The sequence below is a fragment of the Pongo pygmaeus genome, chromosome 1 (genome assembly GCF_028885625.2).
Source record: "Pongo pygmaeus isolate AG05252 chromosome 1, NHGRI_mPonPyg2-v2.0_pri, whole genome shotgun sequence".
In the NCBI taxonomy this organism is placed as follows: domain Eukaryota; kingdom Metazoa; phylum Chordata; class Mammalia; order Primates; family Hominidae; genus Pongo; species Pongo pygmaeus.
The window spans coordinates 114,996,636-115,015,864 of NC_072373.2; the positions used below are offsets into that span (position 1 = coordinate 114,996,636).

General features: G+C 37.1%; 1 protein-coding gene across 4 annotated transcripts in view; it reads left to right on the plus strand.

Moving 5' to 3' along the window:
• CSDE1 (cold shock domain containing E1) overlaps nt 1–19,229 on the plus strand; it is a 41,263-nt gene that overhangs the window by 14,230 nt on the left and 7,804 nt on the right. The window contains exons 3-15 of one of the 4 annotated variants that reach the window (XM_054463218.2): nt 4,423–4,621; nt 6,230–6,339; nt 6,740–6,832; nt 7,448–7,545; nt 9,793–9,874; nt 10,190–10,318; nt 10,450–10,575; nt 11,511–11,723; nt 13,699–13,839; nt 13,925–14,089; nt 17,257–17,364; nt 17,960–18,135; nt 19,012–19,124. In XM_054463218.2, coding sequence (XP_054319193.1) covers nt 4,423–4,621; nt 6,230–6,339; nt 6,740–6,832; nt 7,448–7,545; nt 9,793–9,874; nt 10,190–10,318; nt 10,450–10,575; nt 11,511–11,723; nt 13,699–13,839; nt 13,925–14,089; nt 17,257–17,364; nt 17,960–18,135; nt 19,012–19,124 — 1,753 coding nt within the window. The remainder of the gene's footprint in view (nt 1–4,422; nt 4,622–6,229; nt 6,340–6,739; nt 6,833–7,447; nt 7,546–9,792; nt 9,875–10,189; nt 10,319–10,449; nt 10,576–11,510; nt 11,724–13,698; nt 13,840–13,924; nt 14,090–17,256; nt 17,365–17,959; nt 18,136–19,011; nt 19,125–19,229) is intronic. The other 3 variants (XM_054463227.2, XM_054463239.2, XM_063651669.1) reach the window with 3 other exon arrangements.

The window sequence follows — 19,229 nt, forward strand, 5'->3', positions numbered from 1 at the left end:
GCTGGGATTACAAACATGAACCACTGAGCCTGGCTGGTTTTTAAATATTTTTTGAGACATTAAACTTGGTTCATTTGAATACATTTTTACATGCTGTTAGGCAAGCAACTAAATTGTGGACTTTTTTTCCCCTATTTAAAAAAGGAGTCAAATAACATTTACCTACTGGGTTCTTCCTACCACCACCTTTGTTAGCATCTTTAATTTTTTATAAACAAGGTTCTGTTAAATTATCTACTTCCATTTGTCGTCTATTTTCATGTAATTGTTTTTGTGATAACTTCCATTTTGCTTGTTTTTTGATGGTGCTGATTAAGAAATATTTGCAATGCCATAAAAATATAGTTTAGCCAAATTATTAGGAATTCTTTGAAAAGTATTAACATGTCACATGTCACATCAACTTATCTAAAGTTGTTTGAGTGGTGTGTTTCCCTTTGGAAAAATAAAATAAAGGCCTCCTCCAAATTGATAAAGGCTAGGGAAAGAGAGCTCTAGTCAGCAAAGATTCTGGGAGAAGGGGAAGGCTTTTTCAACTCTTTTGGTATGTGTCTAGGGATGAGACGAGACGAACAGTAGAGCCCAGATTCCAACATTCTTGTTGGGGAACAACTTAGAGTCTTAAAAGAAAATGCTAGCTTTGATGCTTTCTAATTCTGGTTCAGTCTCCCTTTGGGTAAGAAAAAGAGGATTTCTATCTCCTACCTGCAGTGATGTGTGACAGGATTGGAGACTTGAGAATGGGGATTTAATAGTAATCAGAACTATAGTCTAAACATGAGGCCAAGTGCAGCGGCTCACGCCTATAATCCCATCACTTTGGGAGGCCAGGGCGCGGTGTGGGGGGCCGGATCACTTGAGGTCAGGAGTTCCGAGAACAGCCTGGCCAACATGGTGAAACCCCGTCTCTACTAAAAATACAAAAATTGGCTGGGTTTGGTGGTGCACGCCTGTAGTCCCAGCTACTTGGGAGACTGAGGCAAAGGGATCACTTGAACCCAGGAGGCAGAGGTTGCAGTCAGCCGATATCGCACCACTGCACTCCAGGCTGGGTGACAGCAAGACTCCATCTCAAAAATAAATTAATTAATTAATTCAGCCTGGGTGACAGAGAAAGACTGTGTCTCAAAAATAAATAAATTAAATAAATAAACAAATAAACATGAAAGAAGCACAGCTTGAAAATCCCTCAGTGATCTAGAATAATGGTTCTCAAGTTAATTTTATACTGCTTATCAGTTAAAAACATGTATTTTCGATATGTGTATATACAAATTGTGTAATTATAATTCTGTGTCTGCATTGTAAAACATAGTGGTACAAATAAAGAGGAAAAATGTGAAGTGAGGGATATTATAAAAAGTTTACTTGTGCAGAAATGTTCTGTTCTTGCTAGAAATACTATGTTCTGGATTGCTGGTTTTTAAGTGTTTAATTTTGAAAAGCTTTATAATACCATGAATTAGTATCAGGGAAATCTACATTTGTGTGTTGTATTGCAACTAATGTAAGTCCATATCATAGTCTTGATCTTAACTTTTTGTCATACTTGTCATATCTCATTAGATGGTTTCTTAATGTGGAGGTTGAAGAACTAGTACTAGGAATAGAAATGTCAGTTCCCTTGCCCTTTGCATGTGCTTGCCTTATCTTCCATCTGAGGTTCTTCTGCGGGAATCTTTCAACCACTTGTCTATTTGGGCTTTTTTGTTTTTCTGGGATGGAGTCTTGCTATGTTGCCCAGGCTGGAGTGCAGTAGCACAATTTCGGCTCACTGCAACCTCTGCCTCCTGGGTTCAAGCAATTCTCATGCCTCCCCCTCCTGAGTAGCTGGGACTACAGACCCATGCCACCATGCCTGGCTAAATTTTGTATTTTTAGTAGAGACAGGCTTTTACCATGTTGGCCGTGCTGGTCCCAAACTCCTGACCTCAAGTGATCTGCCCACCTCGGCCTCCCTGTGCTGGGATTACAGGTGTGAGCCACTGTATCCGGCCTCATTTGTCTATTTGTGAAGGTAGTTTAGTTACACTAGATAACTAAATTTGTATATCTCCTTATCGGGCATACGGTAATATGGTAAGAGCAAATGAGTGGGGACTTCACTGTCGGCCTGTTTTGGAGTTCTCCACTCTTTCCTCAGAATACCTGAGTAATACATGATACTCGTAGACCATCTGACATACCAACTCGGTGAAACCTAGACTATAAATACATAGTAAATATTTATAAAAGCTCATTTTTATCTCTGGGCAGAAAAATAGTCCCAGTTATTTTCTTCTACGCCCCACTGGGTTATCAGTGTGTACTCTAGGGAGACTAGTGACTAAAAATGATAGGTTCTATTTAAAGTTGATCGGCATTGAAAAGAAATTGGACTGAATAGTCTCACTCCAACAAGCATCAAGAGTCTTTGTGACATTTTCAGAATTGTTGATGTCATCGTATGTTTTAATGGCTTTAAAAAAAATACATTTCACCTTTTATAGTAATGTTAATTCTATATATTTCCTATGTCAATAGAAATCTAATTTATATTTCGCTAAACCTGAGCTAAAAATATATAAAGATTGACTGTGAAATGTGCATTAAATTGTTATTGATCATAGTTATCAACATTATGCTATGTTATAACAGCTGTTTGAGATGGAGAACGTTTTTACTGTGTCATCAGATCCTCATCCCTCTCCTGCAGCCCCTCCTTCACTTTCATTACCTTTATCTTCATCTTCTACCTCATCTGGGACTAAAAAACAAAAGAGGACCCCAACTTATCAGAGATCTGTAAGTCAGGAAAGCAGTCATCTCAGCTTACCTTGCTTTGTGTTAAAAGCATGACTAGGATTGCCACTCATTCTGGTTGAAATATCTTACAGACTCACCTTCTAACTTAGGGAATCATTTTTTTCACCTTCAGTCTTGAAAGATAACTTCAGTAGATTAGGGCTTTACTGCTCAAAGTGTATGTAAGAATCAGAAGCATTATTATCACCTTGGATCTTAATAAAGATGGAAAGTCTCAAATCCCCATACCCACTGAGTCTGATTTTGTATTTTAACTTCTCATTTGAGAAGCCCTGGTTTACAGCCAGACCTTCTTGGTTTGAATCTTCTGTTTGACTTTGGCAAGTCATTTAACTTCTCTGTGTCTGTTTTCTCATTGGTAAAATGAGGCTAATACAATACTTTCTTGTGGGCTTTTGTGAAAGTTAAATGAGTTAATATATGTTAAACACAGAACAGTGGCTAGTGTAGAAGAATTAGGACATAACCACCTACAGGTGTGGTGGCTTTGATTTACGTGATTTGACCATCACAGATATCGTTGACTCATACTTTGGTTTATCTTTCTAGAATTTTAGTTACTCTTTTCCTAATGAAAATTTATCCTTTTTATTAATAATGCGCAACATCCCACTTAAATGGAAATACTTATAAATCAGATTTTCAATGAAAGGGTCTAAAACATAATTGTAATGATTTAGAAATGTCATTACTGTGGTAAATTATAGACATAGGCTTTGCTAAGGATTTCGTCCTATTTTGTGCTTCACTTATAGTTTTTGTTGTTTTACTCAAAGAAGGGAAGGTGGAACATCCAATGTGATAGTATTTTATGACCTAGGCAGATTCCATTATATTGCTTTTAAATAGCTCCTATTTCACTAAAGAATGGGAAAGAAGTGATAGTTACAGATTTCATCAGTATGTGAAAAGTGAAGGCTTTCTTTCAGGTAAAGATTTCTTTAAATGTACTTGTGAAATGATTCAGCATTTTTAAAATGGAAATGCTTTTGCTATCTTGGGGTTTTGTTGTCTCAGAAGTTTTCTACTGCACTATTTTGGATAGTCTTTCATTAAAGGACCTAAGCATGAATTGCTCTGAAATTTTCTAGTTTAAGTATTGCATAGAAAGTTCATTTTATTGTGTTAATCTCTACTAACTTGAAATATGTCTTCCAAATGCATGACTTACTAAATAGTATTAAGGTATTGGCTGAAGTTTCAAAATAGTGTTACCAAATCTCTTAAAAGTCTTTGGTAGTTTGTGGTCGCTGTCTCTTAACGTTAATTACCTTTGTTCTGAAATTGTTGTTTTAGTAATTTTCAGTTCATGTAAAGGCAGCATTTACTAATGTAGTTGCTGTACCTTAATATTAAACCCCAGAAATTCTATTTTTGTCTGGTAAGTGGAAATTCTACCATAATTTGGGGCAGTTCCCCAATATAATAACTTAAGTTGTTTCCTCTGAAATGTTTTATTAGCTAAATTAATGCTGCAGTAATAAAGTCCATAATCTTCCCTTCATTTTACTTTTTTTTGCCTTTTTATATGGAAGATTTAGTGACTTATTAACCAGACTTAATATGCTATGGAGATAATGTACAGATATGTATATATTCTTTTTCTTTTTAAAACAGATGAGCTTTGATCCAAACCTTCTCCACAACAATGGACATAATGGGTACCCTAATGGTACTTCAGCAGCACTGCGTGAAACTGGGGTTATTGAAAAACTGTTAACCTCTTACGGATTTATTCAGTGTTCAGAACGTCAAGCTAGACTTTTCTTCCACTGTTCACAGTATAATGGCAACCTGCAAGACTTAAAAGTAGGAGGTAATCTGTCAGTTCTCCTTTGTAAAAATGTAATCACAAAATTTGTCTTGCATATCAATTTGTTCATGAATGTTTTTCAAAAAAATGCTTTATGTAAATAAAAACATTTTGGACTTTTAGTTGTAGTGTTTACTGAAGAATATCTGTATAAACCAGCAGAATCCTTAAAAGATTATATTTGCGTATATTTACAGTAAATGCTGTTGTTCCCCGTAATGATGACTGTTTACCCGTAAGATTTTAAGCCAGTAGGAATATTGAACTTTTATAATGTTACTTATGATTATTCTGTCAGGTACTATTTTGGGTAGTACCTGAAAAAAGTAATCCTTAGAATGTCACCTCTTAGAAGCCGGGCGCGGTGGCTCACGCCTGTAATGCCAGCACTTTGGGAGGTCGAGGTGGGCAGATCACGAGGTCAGGAGATGGAGACCATCCTGGCTAACATGGTGAAACCCCGTCTCTACTAAAAATACAAAAAATTAGCTGGGCGTGGTGACAGGCGCCTGTAGTCCCAGCTACTCGGGAGGCTGAGGCAGGAGAATGGCGTGAACCCGGGAGGTGGAGCTTGCAGTGAGCCGAGATCCCACCACTGCACTCCAGCCTGGGCGACAGAGTGAGACCCCGTCTCAAAAACAAAACGAAAAAAATCACCTCTTAGATTATACGGAAATTCATTTTGGCTGACACCATACGAATTATTTCACAGGTCTGGCATGGTGGCTCATGCCTGTATTCCCAGCATTTTGGGAGGCCAGGGCTAGTGGATTGCTTGAGCTCAGGAATTCAAGACCAGCTTGCAGCCTGGGCAACATGGCAAAACCCCATCTCTACAAAAAATACAAAAATTAGCTTGAGGAAGGTGACTTGTGCCTGTAGTCCCAGCTACTAAGTAGACTGAGGTGGGAGGATCACTTGAGCCTGCGAGGTAGAGGTTGCAGTGAGCTTAGATCGTTGCCACTGCACTCCAGCTTGGGTGACAGGGAGACTCTGTCTCAAAAAAAAAAAAAAAAAGGTTTTTACATGTGAAAGTGTTTGGCTTACTAAAGGACTGAAATTATGAGGCCTCTGTGCATTTTTAAAAAACATGTTTGAGAAAAGAGTCAGTATAATAGCTAACAAGATCCATGCTATAGGAGCATTGTTTTGGTTAATCCTCATGGCAGTCCTGTTTGTTAGGAGTTATTCTCCTTTTACATATGAGAAAACTGAGGTACAGAGGAGTTTAAAAAAAAAAATCTCGCCAAAGGTTATGATTGTTAAGTCATCTCATTTGTAGTATGTGTAAATGCCATAAAAACTAAGATTAAGACATGGCTATCTTAGCATAAGATGGTGGTTCTGAAACATTTGTGTCTATCAGAATTACGTGGAAGGCTTGCTAAAACACAGATTGCTATACTTGATCCCCAGAGTTTGTCTTTGGCTAGGACTAGAGTTAGGTCCAATATTTCTTTTAAGCTCCGAGGTGATGTTAATGCTGCTGGTCCAGGGACCACACTTTGAAAACCACTGGTCTAAGGCAATTCAAATGTTAAGTATAGCTTGGAAGCAATATATCGTTTCGCAAAAATCAGTTCAACAAACATAACACATTATTTATTTTAGATGATGTTGAATTTGAAGTATCATCGGACCGGCGGACTGGGAAACCCATTGCTGTTAAACTGGTGAAGATAAAACAAGAAATCCTCCCTGAAGAACGAATGAATGGACAAGTTAGTGACTTTGATGCTTTGTGTTTTTTCAGGGCCCTGCATTTGCATATCTTTCACATTAGAAAAGGAAGATTCTCCCCATCTCCTCAGTTTGCACGAAAGAGAGCTATAGTATATAAAGATTACTATTTTAAAATTAATCAAAAAGCACTGGCATTTCTTGACCTGAAATAAAAATATGGTCAAGACTTAATTGGGTTTTTACATGTAACCCTGAGTCAATGCTTACAGTCAATTTACGTACTGTAAGTTTGAAACTTGGCAGCATGACATCCTCTTGTGGATCATATTAAAATGCATCCCTGTGTATAGTATAGAGGATATTAAAATTCAGTTTATATTGCACAGTGCTGCTCCTGAAATGATTAGCAATGGAAATTTTTTTTTTTTTGACTGGTAGGTTGTGTGCGCTGTTCCTCACAACTTAGAGAGTAAATCTCCAGCTGCCCCGGGTCAGAGTCCAACAGGGAGTGTATGCTACGAACGTAATGGGGTAAACTTGTGTATTTTTCTTAAACCTTTGCCTGATCCACCATGTGATCTATAAGCGTACTTTAAAATTCAAAATAGAAAACGTAAGCTGCAGTTGTTAAAATCAGTTTTAAATTTGGTTTCTAAGAGGCTTCAAATGCAGCATAATCAAAAAATTTAAGAAGAAAAATTCCATAGGACTTCCAAGTGTCTTAGTTTGCCCAAGTATGACCTTAGTTAGAACATTAAGGTAAAATGTTCCTTTTAATCACTTTTTTGGGGGTTGTGGGGAGGATCTTTTTCTGGTTTCTTTTAAGCACTAACACCAGCTTTTTTTGTTTGGAATGCCTTATATAAAATTGTTTTTTTGAAATGTAACTATAGTCTCTGGGCAAATGCTTCCACGTGTGTAAGCTTTTTGAAGTTGGATTGCTGCTCAGCTGTGGACTCGCAGAAGTCATCAGCACCATGGAGGGGAAGTGTGTGTTTATATGAATAAAGTGACTTGTCATAAAGCATTTAATTTTAAGAAATTTGGCTTAAAATGCCAGTATAAGAGGTTTTTAAGTAAGTAAATCACAGTATACAGTGAATATGCATCCTGCCAAAATAGTAATAATGATTTATTAATTCACAGGAAGTGTTTTATCTGACTTACACCCCTGAAGATGTCGAAGGGAACGTTCAGCTGGAAACTGGAGATAAAATAAACTTTGTAATTGATAACAATAAACAGTGAGTTCTTTTTTTTTAAATTTTCTCACCTAAGCGGTTTTTTTTTTTTTTTCCCCCTCCATTAAGAAATTTGAATAGAGTTAAAAACCTAACTTGTAAGTCTGGATAGTTTTCATGAACTTTCAATTCATCAACTAATGATTTGAGGTCTATGAATATTGTATTACAGCCATGATGCAGGGTCTCAGAAACAGGAAGATGATAATTAAAACATTGTTAGGCGTTTCAAGGACTTGTTCTAGAGATCAGTGAAGGTTTTTCAAAAAATAGTGCTTTAAGGTAAGTTTTGAGGGAGGGATATAGTCACTAGAGAGATGAGAAAAAAGAGCATTATGATTAGAAGAAGTATCATGACATGTTTGGGGGAAATGGCCAAAAGTTTGGTCGAATTGACCAGAAGGTAAAGTTTGAGCGTTCTTCTATGTAGGAATCTGCGGTGTTTAAAACAAGGAAGTGTGATTGGTTTAGATCTTTGGAGGTGGTGGAAGTGGTAGACTTTTGAAAGGTGGGGATGCTGTTGATCAGAGGCAGTGATGTGAGAGTTAACATGAAAGATGACTGCCTGATAAGGATAGACTAAGAGGATGGGGTGGAGGAGTCAAGTCATATTGAGAAGATAGAATCATCAATCTTAATTGATTTGATAAAGGTGGGGTTGGAATTAAAGGGAGTCCCAAATACTGTTTTTCTGGCCTGGCCTACTGGGCAGATGATGGTACCATAAACTGGGCTAAGGAGACATAAGGAGAATGTTCAAGGTGGGAAAAGAATCATACTTATCTTGGCAATTTTTGAGTGTGAGATGTTTGTGATATATCTGGGTAGAGATATCAAATCTACAGTTGCGTGTATAGGTCTGAGACTTAGACGTATAAGTCTGAGGTCTGTTTCCTGCCTGTAGGGGAAGTATATAGAGCTGTAGAATTCATCAGCATACACAGTTAAGAAAAATGTAGTTAAGAAAGCCCAGGGAGAATATTATTTTTATCTTGGGATAGGAGAGATGAGAGATGGAAGAGGAGAAGGAAATTAAAATAGAAATTTGGAGAAAGTGCTAGTAATGTACTTTCCAGTAGCATGTGGAGGGAAAAGTCCTAAGAGCATGTCTGTGGGATTATCTGCCTTGAACCTTATCTCTTTCTTGGCAAGCCTTGAAGGAATCAGATTGTGTTGTAGGTGTGGTTATTATTAGTTACAGTTTGAAGGCCTCAATTTATATAGTTGTTATTTTCAGAACAGCCTTACCTGGTCAGTTTCTTCATCTGTAAAATTAGGTATAAGTTCTCACAAAGTTACTTGTCGATGTTCATACTGCTTTTAAATAGCAGGCATTTAAATTCCCATCTGACTCTAAAGCCTTTTCACTGCAGTAAGTTACAAAAGCAGGTAGAATTTTTCTGGTGTCTTTGTTAGTCTGTAACATTTTTTAAAATAAAAAGCACATTTTGGGTTATTTGTCCGTGAAAAATTAAGAGAAGTAATTGCTTGGTGTATAGGTCTTTTCTTAAAACATTTAGACTAATAGTACCATTATGTCTTATACAGTCTATGTTATCTTAAAAACAAAATTGAATTTACATCGCTGCTGCACAAATATGAGAGCATAAAAGCAACATGTGGTGTCTCTAACTTGTTTCCATTCTCCAGTGGAGGTGGATATCATTACTTCTAAAAGCATAGCAAGTTCTCTTAAAATCACTTCATTTACTCAACTTTTATGGCTGTTTACTCGGCAATAATTAATGAGATAGCTACTAAATTTAGCACTCACTGAAAATAGAGACCATCTCCTATTTACTTCTGTATCACCAGTACCTTACTTTGCCACAGATTATACCTACACAAATGTTTGTTCAATGAATAACCTTTATAAGACTTTAGTATTCCCCACCTTTGGTAGCATTCGCTTTGTGGCTTTATTTCAGTTATTTTGTTGAAATAGAAAAACAGAGTAGAACATCATGCACCCATGTGTAAGTTTGTAAAAAAGCAAATCTTCCAACAACAGTCCCAGAGAAAGATGACCTATATATATATTTGCCAAATGTAGAAGGCTAAGGAGTTAAAGTCCTTTGCATATAAAGCCATATGAAAATAATCAAATGTCATAAACCCTGTATTTATTCTTAGTGATGATAGAATTCTTGAAGCCCCAGGAAACTAGTTTCTTTAGACTCATATCTAAGCAGGCCAATACATTTTTAATCCCTGTTTCATTCCTCCTCCCTGCAATTATTTTTTTTCTAGTACTGGTGCTGTAAGTGCTCGCAACATTATGCTGTTGAAAAAGAAACCAGCCCGCTGTCAGGGAGTAGTTTGTGCCATGAAGGTAAGTTAAATTTGAGAAACTTGAGTTTTCTTTGGCCACTTGAAATGTTGTACTTCAAACTCCAGCCTTTGTTTTTTTTTCTATCTTACCCTTTAAAAATATTTCACTGTTAACCTCAAAAGTAGTCTCTTAAAATTCCTTGGTTGCTAATACATTATCTTCTTTAAAATTGGCTGTTTAATTGATAATATTAGACTGTACCAAATTATATTATTGTGACTACAGTATAATTTTACAAAAATTACTGGTTTTAAGTTGTAATCATAAATTTGTACAGAGTGGTAATAATGTTCTTGGTTTTTTGTTTTGCTTCAGGAGGCATTTGGCTTTATTGAAAGAGGTGATGTTGTAAAAGAGATATTCTTTCACTATAGTGAATTTAAGGGTGACTTAGAAACCTTACAGCCTGGTGATGACGTGGAATTCACAATCAAGGACAGAAATGTAAGATAGTCAGTTAACTTGATCTTTGGCCTTTTAAGATCAGAGTTGGTTTATGTTTTTAAGAAACACTTAAAATTATGTGATTCTTCCTTCCTCTGTCCCCCCACCACCTCCAACCCCTTCTGATTTAGGGTAAAGAAGTTGCAACAGATGTCAGACTATTGCCTCAAGGAACAGTCATTTTTGAAGATATCAGCATTGAACATTTTGAAGGAACTGTAACCAAAGTTATCCCAAAAGTACCCAGTAAAAACCAGGTAAATAATCTTTTTCAGGAGAGTCCTATTTCGCCTCAGTAGTAATAGAATAATATGGTGTGGTATACTGAGATTTTATCTTATTCAGTTAATATAATGTGATAGTGGAACAACTAAGGACCTATTGTTACGTATATTTAAACTAAAAGAGAAACCAGATTTATATATCCATAAATATGGTGTGTGTGTTTTTTGTTTTGTTTTTTTTCTTCTTCTTTTTTTGTGACAGAGTCTCGCTCTATTGCCAGGCTGGAGTGCAGTGGCGCGATCTCGGCTCACTGCAACCTCCGCCTCCCGGATTTAAGCGATTCTCCTGCCTCAGCCTCCCAAGTAGCTGGGACTACAAGGGCACGCCACCACGCCCAGCTAATTTTTGTATTCTTAGTAAAGACGGGGTTTCACCCTGTTGGCAAGGATGGTCTCGATCTCTTGACCTTGTGATCCGTCCACCTTGGCATCCCAAAGTGCTGGGATTACGGGCATGAGCCACTTCGCCCAGCCAAATATGTATTTTTTTTTTTTTTACTGGGTGATGAGAAAAGGCCAAAGAAGAAAATGCTAATTAAATTGGAAAGCACCTGATTGGATTAGACTGCAGTTCAGGTGTACATTTGTTCCCTCCTCTGCCCCTGCCCTACCCCTCCAGTTTGTGGGGAAGGTGAGGACACAAGTGGTGTCATTCCTGGAAAAATTCCTTAAATAAAATCTTTTGGTACCAGAGTGCTGGGTCTTAATTGCATTGTTGTAATTTTATGGTTGACTCATGTGACCATAGACCATGAAGCTTTCACATTGGACTTATGTTGTCAACACCTTTTTTCGCTTCAGGGAACTATATTAAAAATAACATGGGTTTACTATGTGTTCTTCTTGTTTGACTTAGAACTAGGAAGGATGAGAAATCTGCAGCTAAAATAGTTTTTCCTTCTCATCAGAATGACCCATTGCCAGGACGCATCAAAGTTGACTTTGTGATCCCTAAAGAACTTCCCTTTGGAGACAAAGATACAAAATCCAAGGTGACCCTGCTGGAAGGTGACCATGTTAGGTTTAATATTTCAACAGACCGACGTGACAAATTAGAACGAGCAACCAATATAGAAGTTCTGTCAAATACATTTCAGTTCACTAATGAAGCCCGAGAAATGGTAAGTGTTGGATATTACTGGATATGTATCTAATATGCGAAAGCCAATGTTGTATTCAAGTTTATACTACTAAATTAAAATTTTTCTTAAGTTAAATGACCCTAATGGGCATTTACCTTGTTAAGGTGATTAAGAATCATACACATTTGAGTTAGTCTGGGTTATCTCTGGCAGTTATCTTGGAAATATATGTGAAAAAATTTTTGAATGGAAATCTGGACAGGATTACTAAGGTATTTTTAGAGTCAGTGATTCTCTGGCCCTTAATATGAAGAGTAAGAAAATTCAAGTTCATCATTGTAGAAAGTAGATTTTCCCAAACTATTTCCTAGGATATTTAATCGGTGGTTTCTGTTTTTAGGAAACACAATTCTTCCTCCAGTGTGGTCCAGGGAAGCCAAAAGATTGAACACCCATGATCTAGACACTAGATCACACATAAAATACACTAACACCAATGATAGCTGATGAGCTTTTTTTTTAAAAAAAAACATAGGCACGGTGGCTCACACCTGTAATCCCTGCACTTTGGGAGACCCAGGCGGGTGATCACTTGAGGTCAGGAGTTCAAGACCAGCCTGGCCAACATGGTAAAACCCCGTCTCTACTAAAAATAGAAAAATTAGCTAGGTGTGATGGTGGGCGCCTGTAATCCTAACTACTCAGGAGGCTGAGACAGGAGAATCGCTTGAACCCGGGAGGCAGAGGTTGCAGTGAGCCAATACCATGCCATTGCACTGCAACCTGGGTGACAGAGGAAGACTCTGTCTCAAAAAAATAAATAATCGCAAAAACATCTCATCATGTTTTAAGAAGGTTTAACAATTTGTTGTGTTGGGCCACATGCAGAGCTGTCCTAGGCCACGGTTTGGACAAGCTTGCAATTAAACCAGAGTCAAAAAGGTTTTGTTTTGGCAGAACTTTGCAAATTGTTTTTTAAGAGTTTGTGTCCGGGAGTGGCATAAACCAACCAGAATTTTTCCCAAACATGTTTTATGAACTCATTTTCTCAGACATAATTTACATTTAGTTATGTCTGGGATCATATCTACACTATAACTCAGTGTTGCCAGTGGAACTGGGTACATTGAATGAAAATTTAAGTTTCTTGAGTTTTTTTTAATCCTTTGCCTTTGAAGAACTGATTGTATTTGACACAGTGTATTTAACTTTAAAAGTTTGTAAGTCTGAATGTGTGATTTTTTTTTTTGTTCTTTTTTTTTTTTTTTTTTTACATTTTCAAAGGCAAGATCTGTTTTGCTTTACAGTATGGAAAATATAACTTGGCTACCATCAGGACTTGGCAAGGATTAAATGTCAAAATATTGTTTAGGTCATATTTAAAACTTACAGAATCACTTCTGCAGTGAGCAAATATGTAGTATGTAATACAATAGCAGATTGATAATTTGTGTTCATTGTTTCATTAAACATGAGTACCTACCATGTTCCAGGTACTCTTGATACAATAGCCTTACAAAGCTGATAATTTAGTAAGAAGGAAAAAAAAAAAAGAGAAAATATTTCGTATATTTTATTCTTCAGATGTAAATTTTAACTCTTTCCTGGGCCTAAACTCATGCAACTTTTGAGGTAGAGACTAGAGAAGTGCCTTTGTCTACTTTGGAATTATGGTCTGTGAATTAGTGAAGTTTCTGGAGATTATATTGTCATTAGGCTTGGGCTTTTATGAAATACATTGTGTTCATGTGTTTACGTTCAAATGTGGTAATTTTTTCTAGTGCCTATTTGCCAGGAAGTAGCAATTGGAGAGTTTTAGAAAATTGCTCAGGTTAAGTTACTCTGTTGAAAGCAATGAGTTTGTATTTAAGTGAGAACAGTTCAAATGTGGATACAGTATTTGTGTCACATCAGAGAAAATTCCTGATGAATTTAACTTGATCGTGGTTGTACAGTTGAATGTTGCCTTACTTGACAAGTTTCACAGCCAGTGAAAATATTATTTGGGTTTCAGGGTGTGATTGCTGCCATGAGAGATGGTTTTGGTTTCATCAAGTGTGTGGATCGTGATGTTCGTATGTTCTTCCACTTCAGTGAAATTCTGGATGGGAACCAGCTCCATATTGCAGATGAAGTAGAGTTTACTGTGGTTCCTGTGAGTTGTTTCTGAGAAAAGTTGGGAGGTGTTTCTTGATGCTTTCTTTTTCAATTGAAAGTTAATTTTGTTTTATCATTTTTAGGATATGCTCTCTGCTCAAAGAAATCATGCTATTAGGATTAAAAAACTTCCCAAGGGCACGGTTTCATTTCATTCCCATTCAGATCACCGTTTTCTGGGCACGGTAGAAAAAGAAGCCACTTTTTCCAATCCTAAAACCACTAGCCCAAATAAAGGCAAAGAGAAGGTAGGTTTTGCATAATCCAAACGATTTTTGTAGCTGTTTATTTCTCTTCTGCTTTAACAGCACATAGTAATAGAGTACATACAATCAGCGGAAGTTTGTCTCTTTCAGAATTTCTGTCATATTAACAGTGAACTAAACAAAGTAAGGTTTCTTAACCTCGGGATTATTGACATTTTGGGATGAATGATTCTTTACTGTGGGGGATGGGATGTTTAGCAGCATTTCTGGCCTCTACCCACTGGAAGTTAGTATTCTGACCCCTTTTCCCTACCTCCCATTGTGACAGCCAAAAATGTGTCCAGACATTGACAGATGTCCCCTGGGAGGCAAACTCATTCCAAGTAGAGAACCAGTTATATAAAATGATAGTACTGTCTTTCAAGCCATTTAAAACTTTCAAAGTTGGGTATCCTCAGTTCACACATTTAAACTTCATTTATTGAAAAATCCACTAAATAGGAAATACAGAGATGTCTGAGATGAATTCTCCTTTCAAGTTAATAACAAATTGAGAGAGTTTTATAGAAACAAGTAATTCATATAGAATATAAAATATTGCTATTGAAGGTCAGCGATAGTGCTCTGGTGAAAATTAACTGGTAGGGTATGGGATGGTTTTACTAATAGATGGAGACAGGAAAGAGCATTCTTCACAGAGTAAAAGTACAGATGAGAATAATTCAGGGTTTCTTTAGGAAGCAATGAGTAACCAGTCTGACAGGAATTTTTTTTTTTTTTTTTTTTTTTGGTTTTGTGTATGGGTTTTTGTTGGTGAGGGAGGTTAGGAGAAATAAGGATGAAAAATCAGGATCCAGCTAGACTGGGAGGGTGTTGATTGCTCCTCTAAAGAATTTAGACCTTATTGCCAGGTGCAGTGGCTCACACCTGTAATCCCAGCACTTTGGGAGGCTGAGGCGGGCAGATCATGAGGTCAGGAGATTGAGACCATCCTGGCTAACATGGTGAATCCCCGTCTCTACTAAAAATACAAAAAAATTAGCCAGGAATAGTGGTGGGCACCTGTAATCCCAGCTACTCGGGAGGCTGAGGCAGGAGAATGGCGTGAACCCGGGAGGCGGAGCTTGCAGTGAGCTGAGATGGCGCCATTGCACTCCATCCTGGGTGACTGAGTGAGACTACGTCTCCAAAAAAAAAATGTAGACCTTCTTCTGTACTTCAAGGAAAAGATTTCTTTTGGATAATGACATCAGGTATGTGCTTTGGGAGAGTAATGGCAGCAATATGAAGCCTAGATGGGATGGAGAAAGACAAAAGATGAAAAGGATTGCTATGAAATTACTTGGATAGTTAAGGTAGTCCTTGAACTAGGCACACAGATAGTGGCTATAGACAAGTGAAGGTACATGAGGGATACTGGAAAGTCATGTTATAATTTAATAATTACTATTAGCCAGAAAGAGCAAGGCTAGTATCTTGCTTATCACTTACTGTAGCTTGGGAAATTATTTCACCTCTGAGCTTCAGTTTTTAAATTTCAAAGATGATTGTGTAGTAGTTTAAAAAGCCCTCGAAGTACTTAGCTCATAATAGGAATTCCACATGTGACAGATGATACTGTTAACAAAAATAAAAATACACTTCAGTTGGGCTTATTTTTAATAACTTTTAATTCTTGGAATGCTCTGCTTCCCAAATGTGTCCAGCAAAACTGGCTTGACGAAGAGAGCCTTTGTGTGAGACTCTCCCTGCCATTTTTTGTTTTTTTTTTTCTTAGTCAACAGTACCCTAGTAAATCCTCTGTCATCGTGCTTCTTAATAGTATATAACATTTACCTGTTTATGAATCTGTCTCTGCTGCACTGGACTCCCTCAGGGCAGGGATTCTCCTATCTCTATTTAATAAATTTGATGTATAGTATATTGTCAGCTGTTGATGTTGAAGTTGGTGAGTTAAGAGCAAAAGGTGAACAGTAAGCTTTTGAGTTTGGTTGTGGAAAAGTTGATGACATTGGAGTCAGACCTGAATTCACTGACATTGTTCTTAACCAAACTCAAATCCTCTGGATTATTTTGCGCTGGCTTTTGTAACCTTGGTAAGGTTTACTTAATTCCTCAGATTTCCCCAATTTGTAAAATGAGGGAAAAGAGAAACTATGGAGATGATTTTGTACAAGATTAATTTGATAATACATAATACCTGGTAATGTTTTAAGTGTTCAATAAATTATTATATAGCAGTTATGGAAGGAATGTGATTGGTAGAAGAGGAAAATGAATTGGTTTTGAATATATCATAGTTTGTAATGAGGACTGGAGTTTAGGAAGGAAGTCAGGGCTAGAGTAGGGACGTGGGCATTATCTCCATAGAAATGTTGAAACCATAAAATCAGTATAATTTATGTAGTTGCTGTACACTGTCATTACTTAACGGTGTGATTCAATACGACACACCTGAACTTTCTTAGACTTTTTTTAGTCAAGTACAGTAGTGAGAAGGGGGGAAAGAGTAGAACAAGGAAGTTCGATCTGTAACTGACTGAGCAATCAGTTGAGATAACCCACTACTTTCAGACCAGCCCTTAGATTTTTTAAGAGTTAATCATTCTTACATGTAAGATGACTGAAATGTTGTTTCTCCTTGAAGTCTGGTATTTTAAAAAATTGTTGAAATACTAGTATGTCATAATTTTAATCATCTACTTTATGTCAAGTACTTGAACTGTGCTAGATCATATACCAAATTGTCCTGCATTGTTAAGTATATTGATTGACATTATATATTAAATACTGTGCAAGGTGCTGTGTGCTACTAAAAGAGGATACTTCCGCAGCTTCTTTAGGAAATACTGAAGCTTCTTGCCCTTATAGAATTTCTACTTCCTTGGAAGTAACATGCCCAGTTTAATTTCTGATTGGCTATGAGGAGCATAGGTGTATTAAACATTTTCAGTAAGCTTTTTTCTCCTCAATAGCAAAAATGAGATTCTAAAGATTGAAAGACCAATTAAAAATTACAGCAGACTGAGCTAGTCTTAAGGCAAGACTACCTTTTATTCATAAGAATAATCTGTTAGAAAACCCTGGAATAAGACATTTTTACAGCTGTACCAATCCTTTGGCTCAAGAATCTGTAAGAACTGTAGTTGTTTTTATTGGTTTTTGTTCTTGAGATTGTTTTCATTCTATTTTTGACTGTATCTCTTTAGGAGGCTGAGGATGGCATTATTGCTTATGATGACTGTGGGGTGAAACTTACTATTGCTTTTCAAGCCAAGGATGTGGAAGGATCTACTTCTCCTCAAATAGGAGATAAGGCAAGATAATTCTGCTCATTCGAGAGAGGGTTAAGAGTTGTCATCTTAATCATAAATCCTGCAGGATGGGTTCTTCAAATTTTATCAAGTTCTGCTGAAATATATTTTGTGTTTAAGAGAAATACATGAATATCTTCTATTTGAAAGCAGCTTATTAAAAGTGTCTGTCAAGCTCTTTGTTAATCAAAGCCTTGTTAATCTAGCTGTTTAAACATTAGGTAAAACATGCTTAATAAAATCGTTATTGGTAAGAAAGTTAAAACAGTTACTACTGAAACATTATCAAAGTAAAAGCACACCAAAGATTTTATGTTGCTGTTCATTTTTTCTCATACTTAATATGTTTGGTTTTTGGATAGCCCTCTAAAGAAATTAAGAATCTATAAGGAATACAGACTGAAAGACAAAAGTTTGATTCTTTGTGAAAAGTGGGATGAGACATAAATGTTTTGGTGAAAATCAATTCCATTGAAATAATTACGAAGGATATTTGGAATGAAAAGCATGCACTGGGGGAGTTATAGGTCTTGTTTTCTGAGTTAAGGAGAGGGTGTGGAAGTGATATGGTGTTAATGAGCATCCTTAATTTTCACAGGTTGAATTTAGTATTAGTGACAAACAGAGGCCTGGACAGCAGGTTGCAACTTGTGTGCGACTTTTAGGTCGTAATTCTAACTCCAAGAGGCTCTTGGGTTATGTGGCAACTCTGAAGGATAATTTTGGATTTATTGAAACAGCCAATCATGATAAGGAAATCTTTTTCCATTACAGGTAAGGCGTGACTTTCAGGAACTTTACAGCTAACTTACCATCCATTCTTTGGTGTTGGAATAAAAAACATTTAGTATTAATTGATTATACTTGTTGAGGTCCAGATTTCATATTGGTAGAATTATGGCAAGATATAAACTGAAGTTAACCACTGATCTTACTATATACAGAGCCTGTGGCCAAAAGAAATAGAAAGGCCTGTGCAGCCTTATTTTTTGTGTTGGTACCATAGGGTTGGCCGTTTGGTGTATAATATAGTGGTTAAGAGTAAGGGGTCTGACTGGGTGTGGTGGCTTGTGCCTATAATCCCAGCACTTTGGGGGCTGAGGCAGGTGGATACCTTGAGCCCAGGAGTTCGAGGTCAGCCTGGGCAACACGGTGAAACACCATCTCTACAAAATACCAAAATTAGCCTGACATGGTGGTGCATACCTGTAGTCTCACCAACTCAGGAGGCTGATGTGGGAGGACCACTTGATCCTGGGAGGCGGAGGTTGCAGTAAGCTGAGATCGCACCACTGTACTCCAGCCTAGCCGACAGAGTGAGACTCTGTCTCAAAAAAAAAAAAAAAAGTAAGGGCTCTTAGAACCAGACAGTTCAGTTTTTGAATCCAGGCCCTGCCACTTTATACCTGTGTAATTTTTACCAAATAACTTCTTGGTATCTTAGTTTCATTATCCTGAAGTTAGGGGTAATGTTACCTCTTCATGGGGCATTCTTGAGGATTAAATGAGTCAATACATAGAAGGTACTTAAAATGGTGTCTAACGTAAATAAACATGCCATGCCATGACTGTTACTGTAAAATAAAGACTACCTGTTACTGTTGATGTTTATGGTAATGTTTAGTTAAATGTCATTTCCTTTCTCCTTAGTGAGTTCTCCGGTGATGTTGATAGCCTGGAACTGGGGGACATGGTCGAGTATAGCTTGTCCAAAGGCAAAGGTAACAAAGTCAGTGCAGAAAAAGTGAACAAAACACACTCAGGTAATAAATTGTGACTTCTTATTCAGCCTGTGCTTTTCAGTGGGAGATAAAGGATGGAGTAGTAGAGGGAGATGAGGCCTAATTATTCTACATCAGTCATTCTCA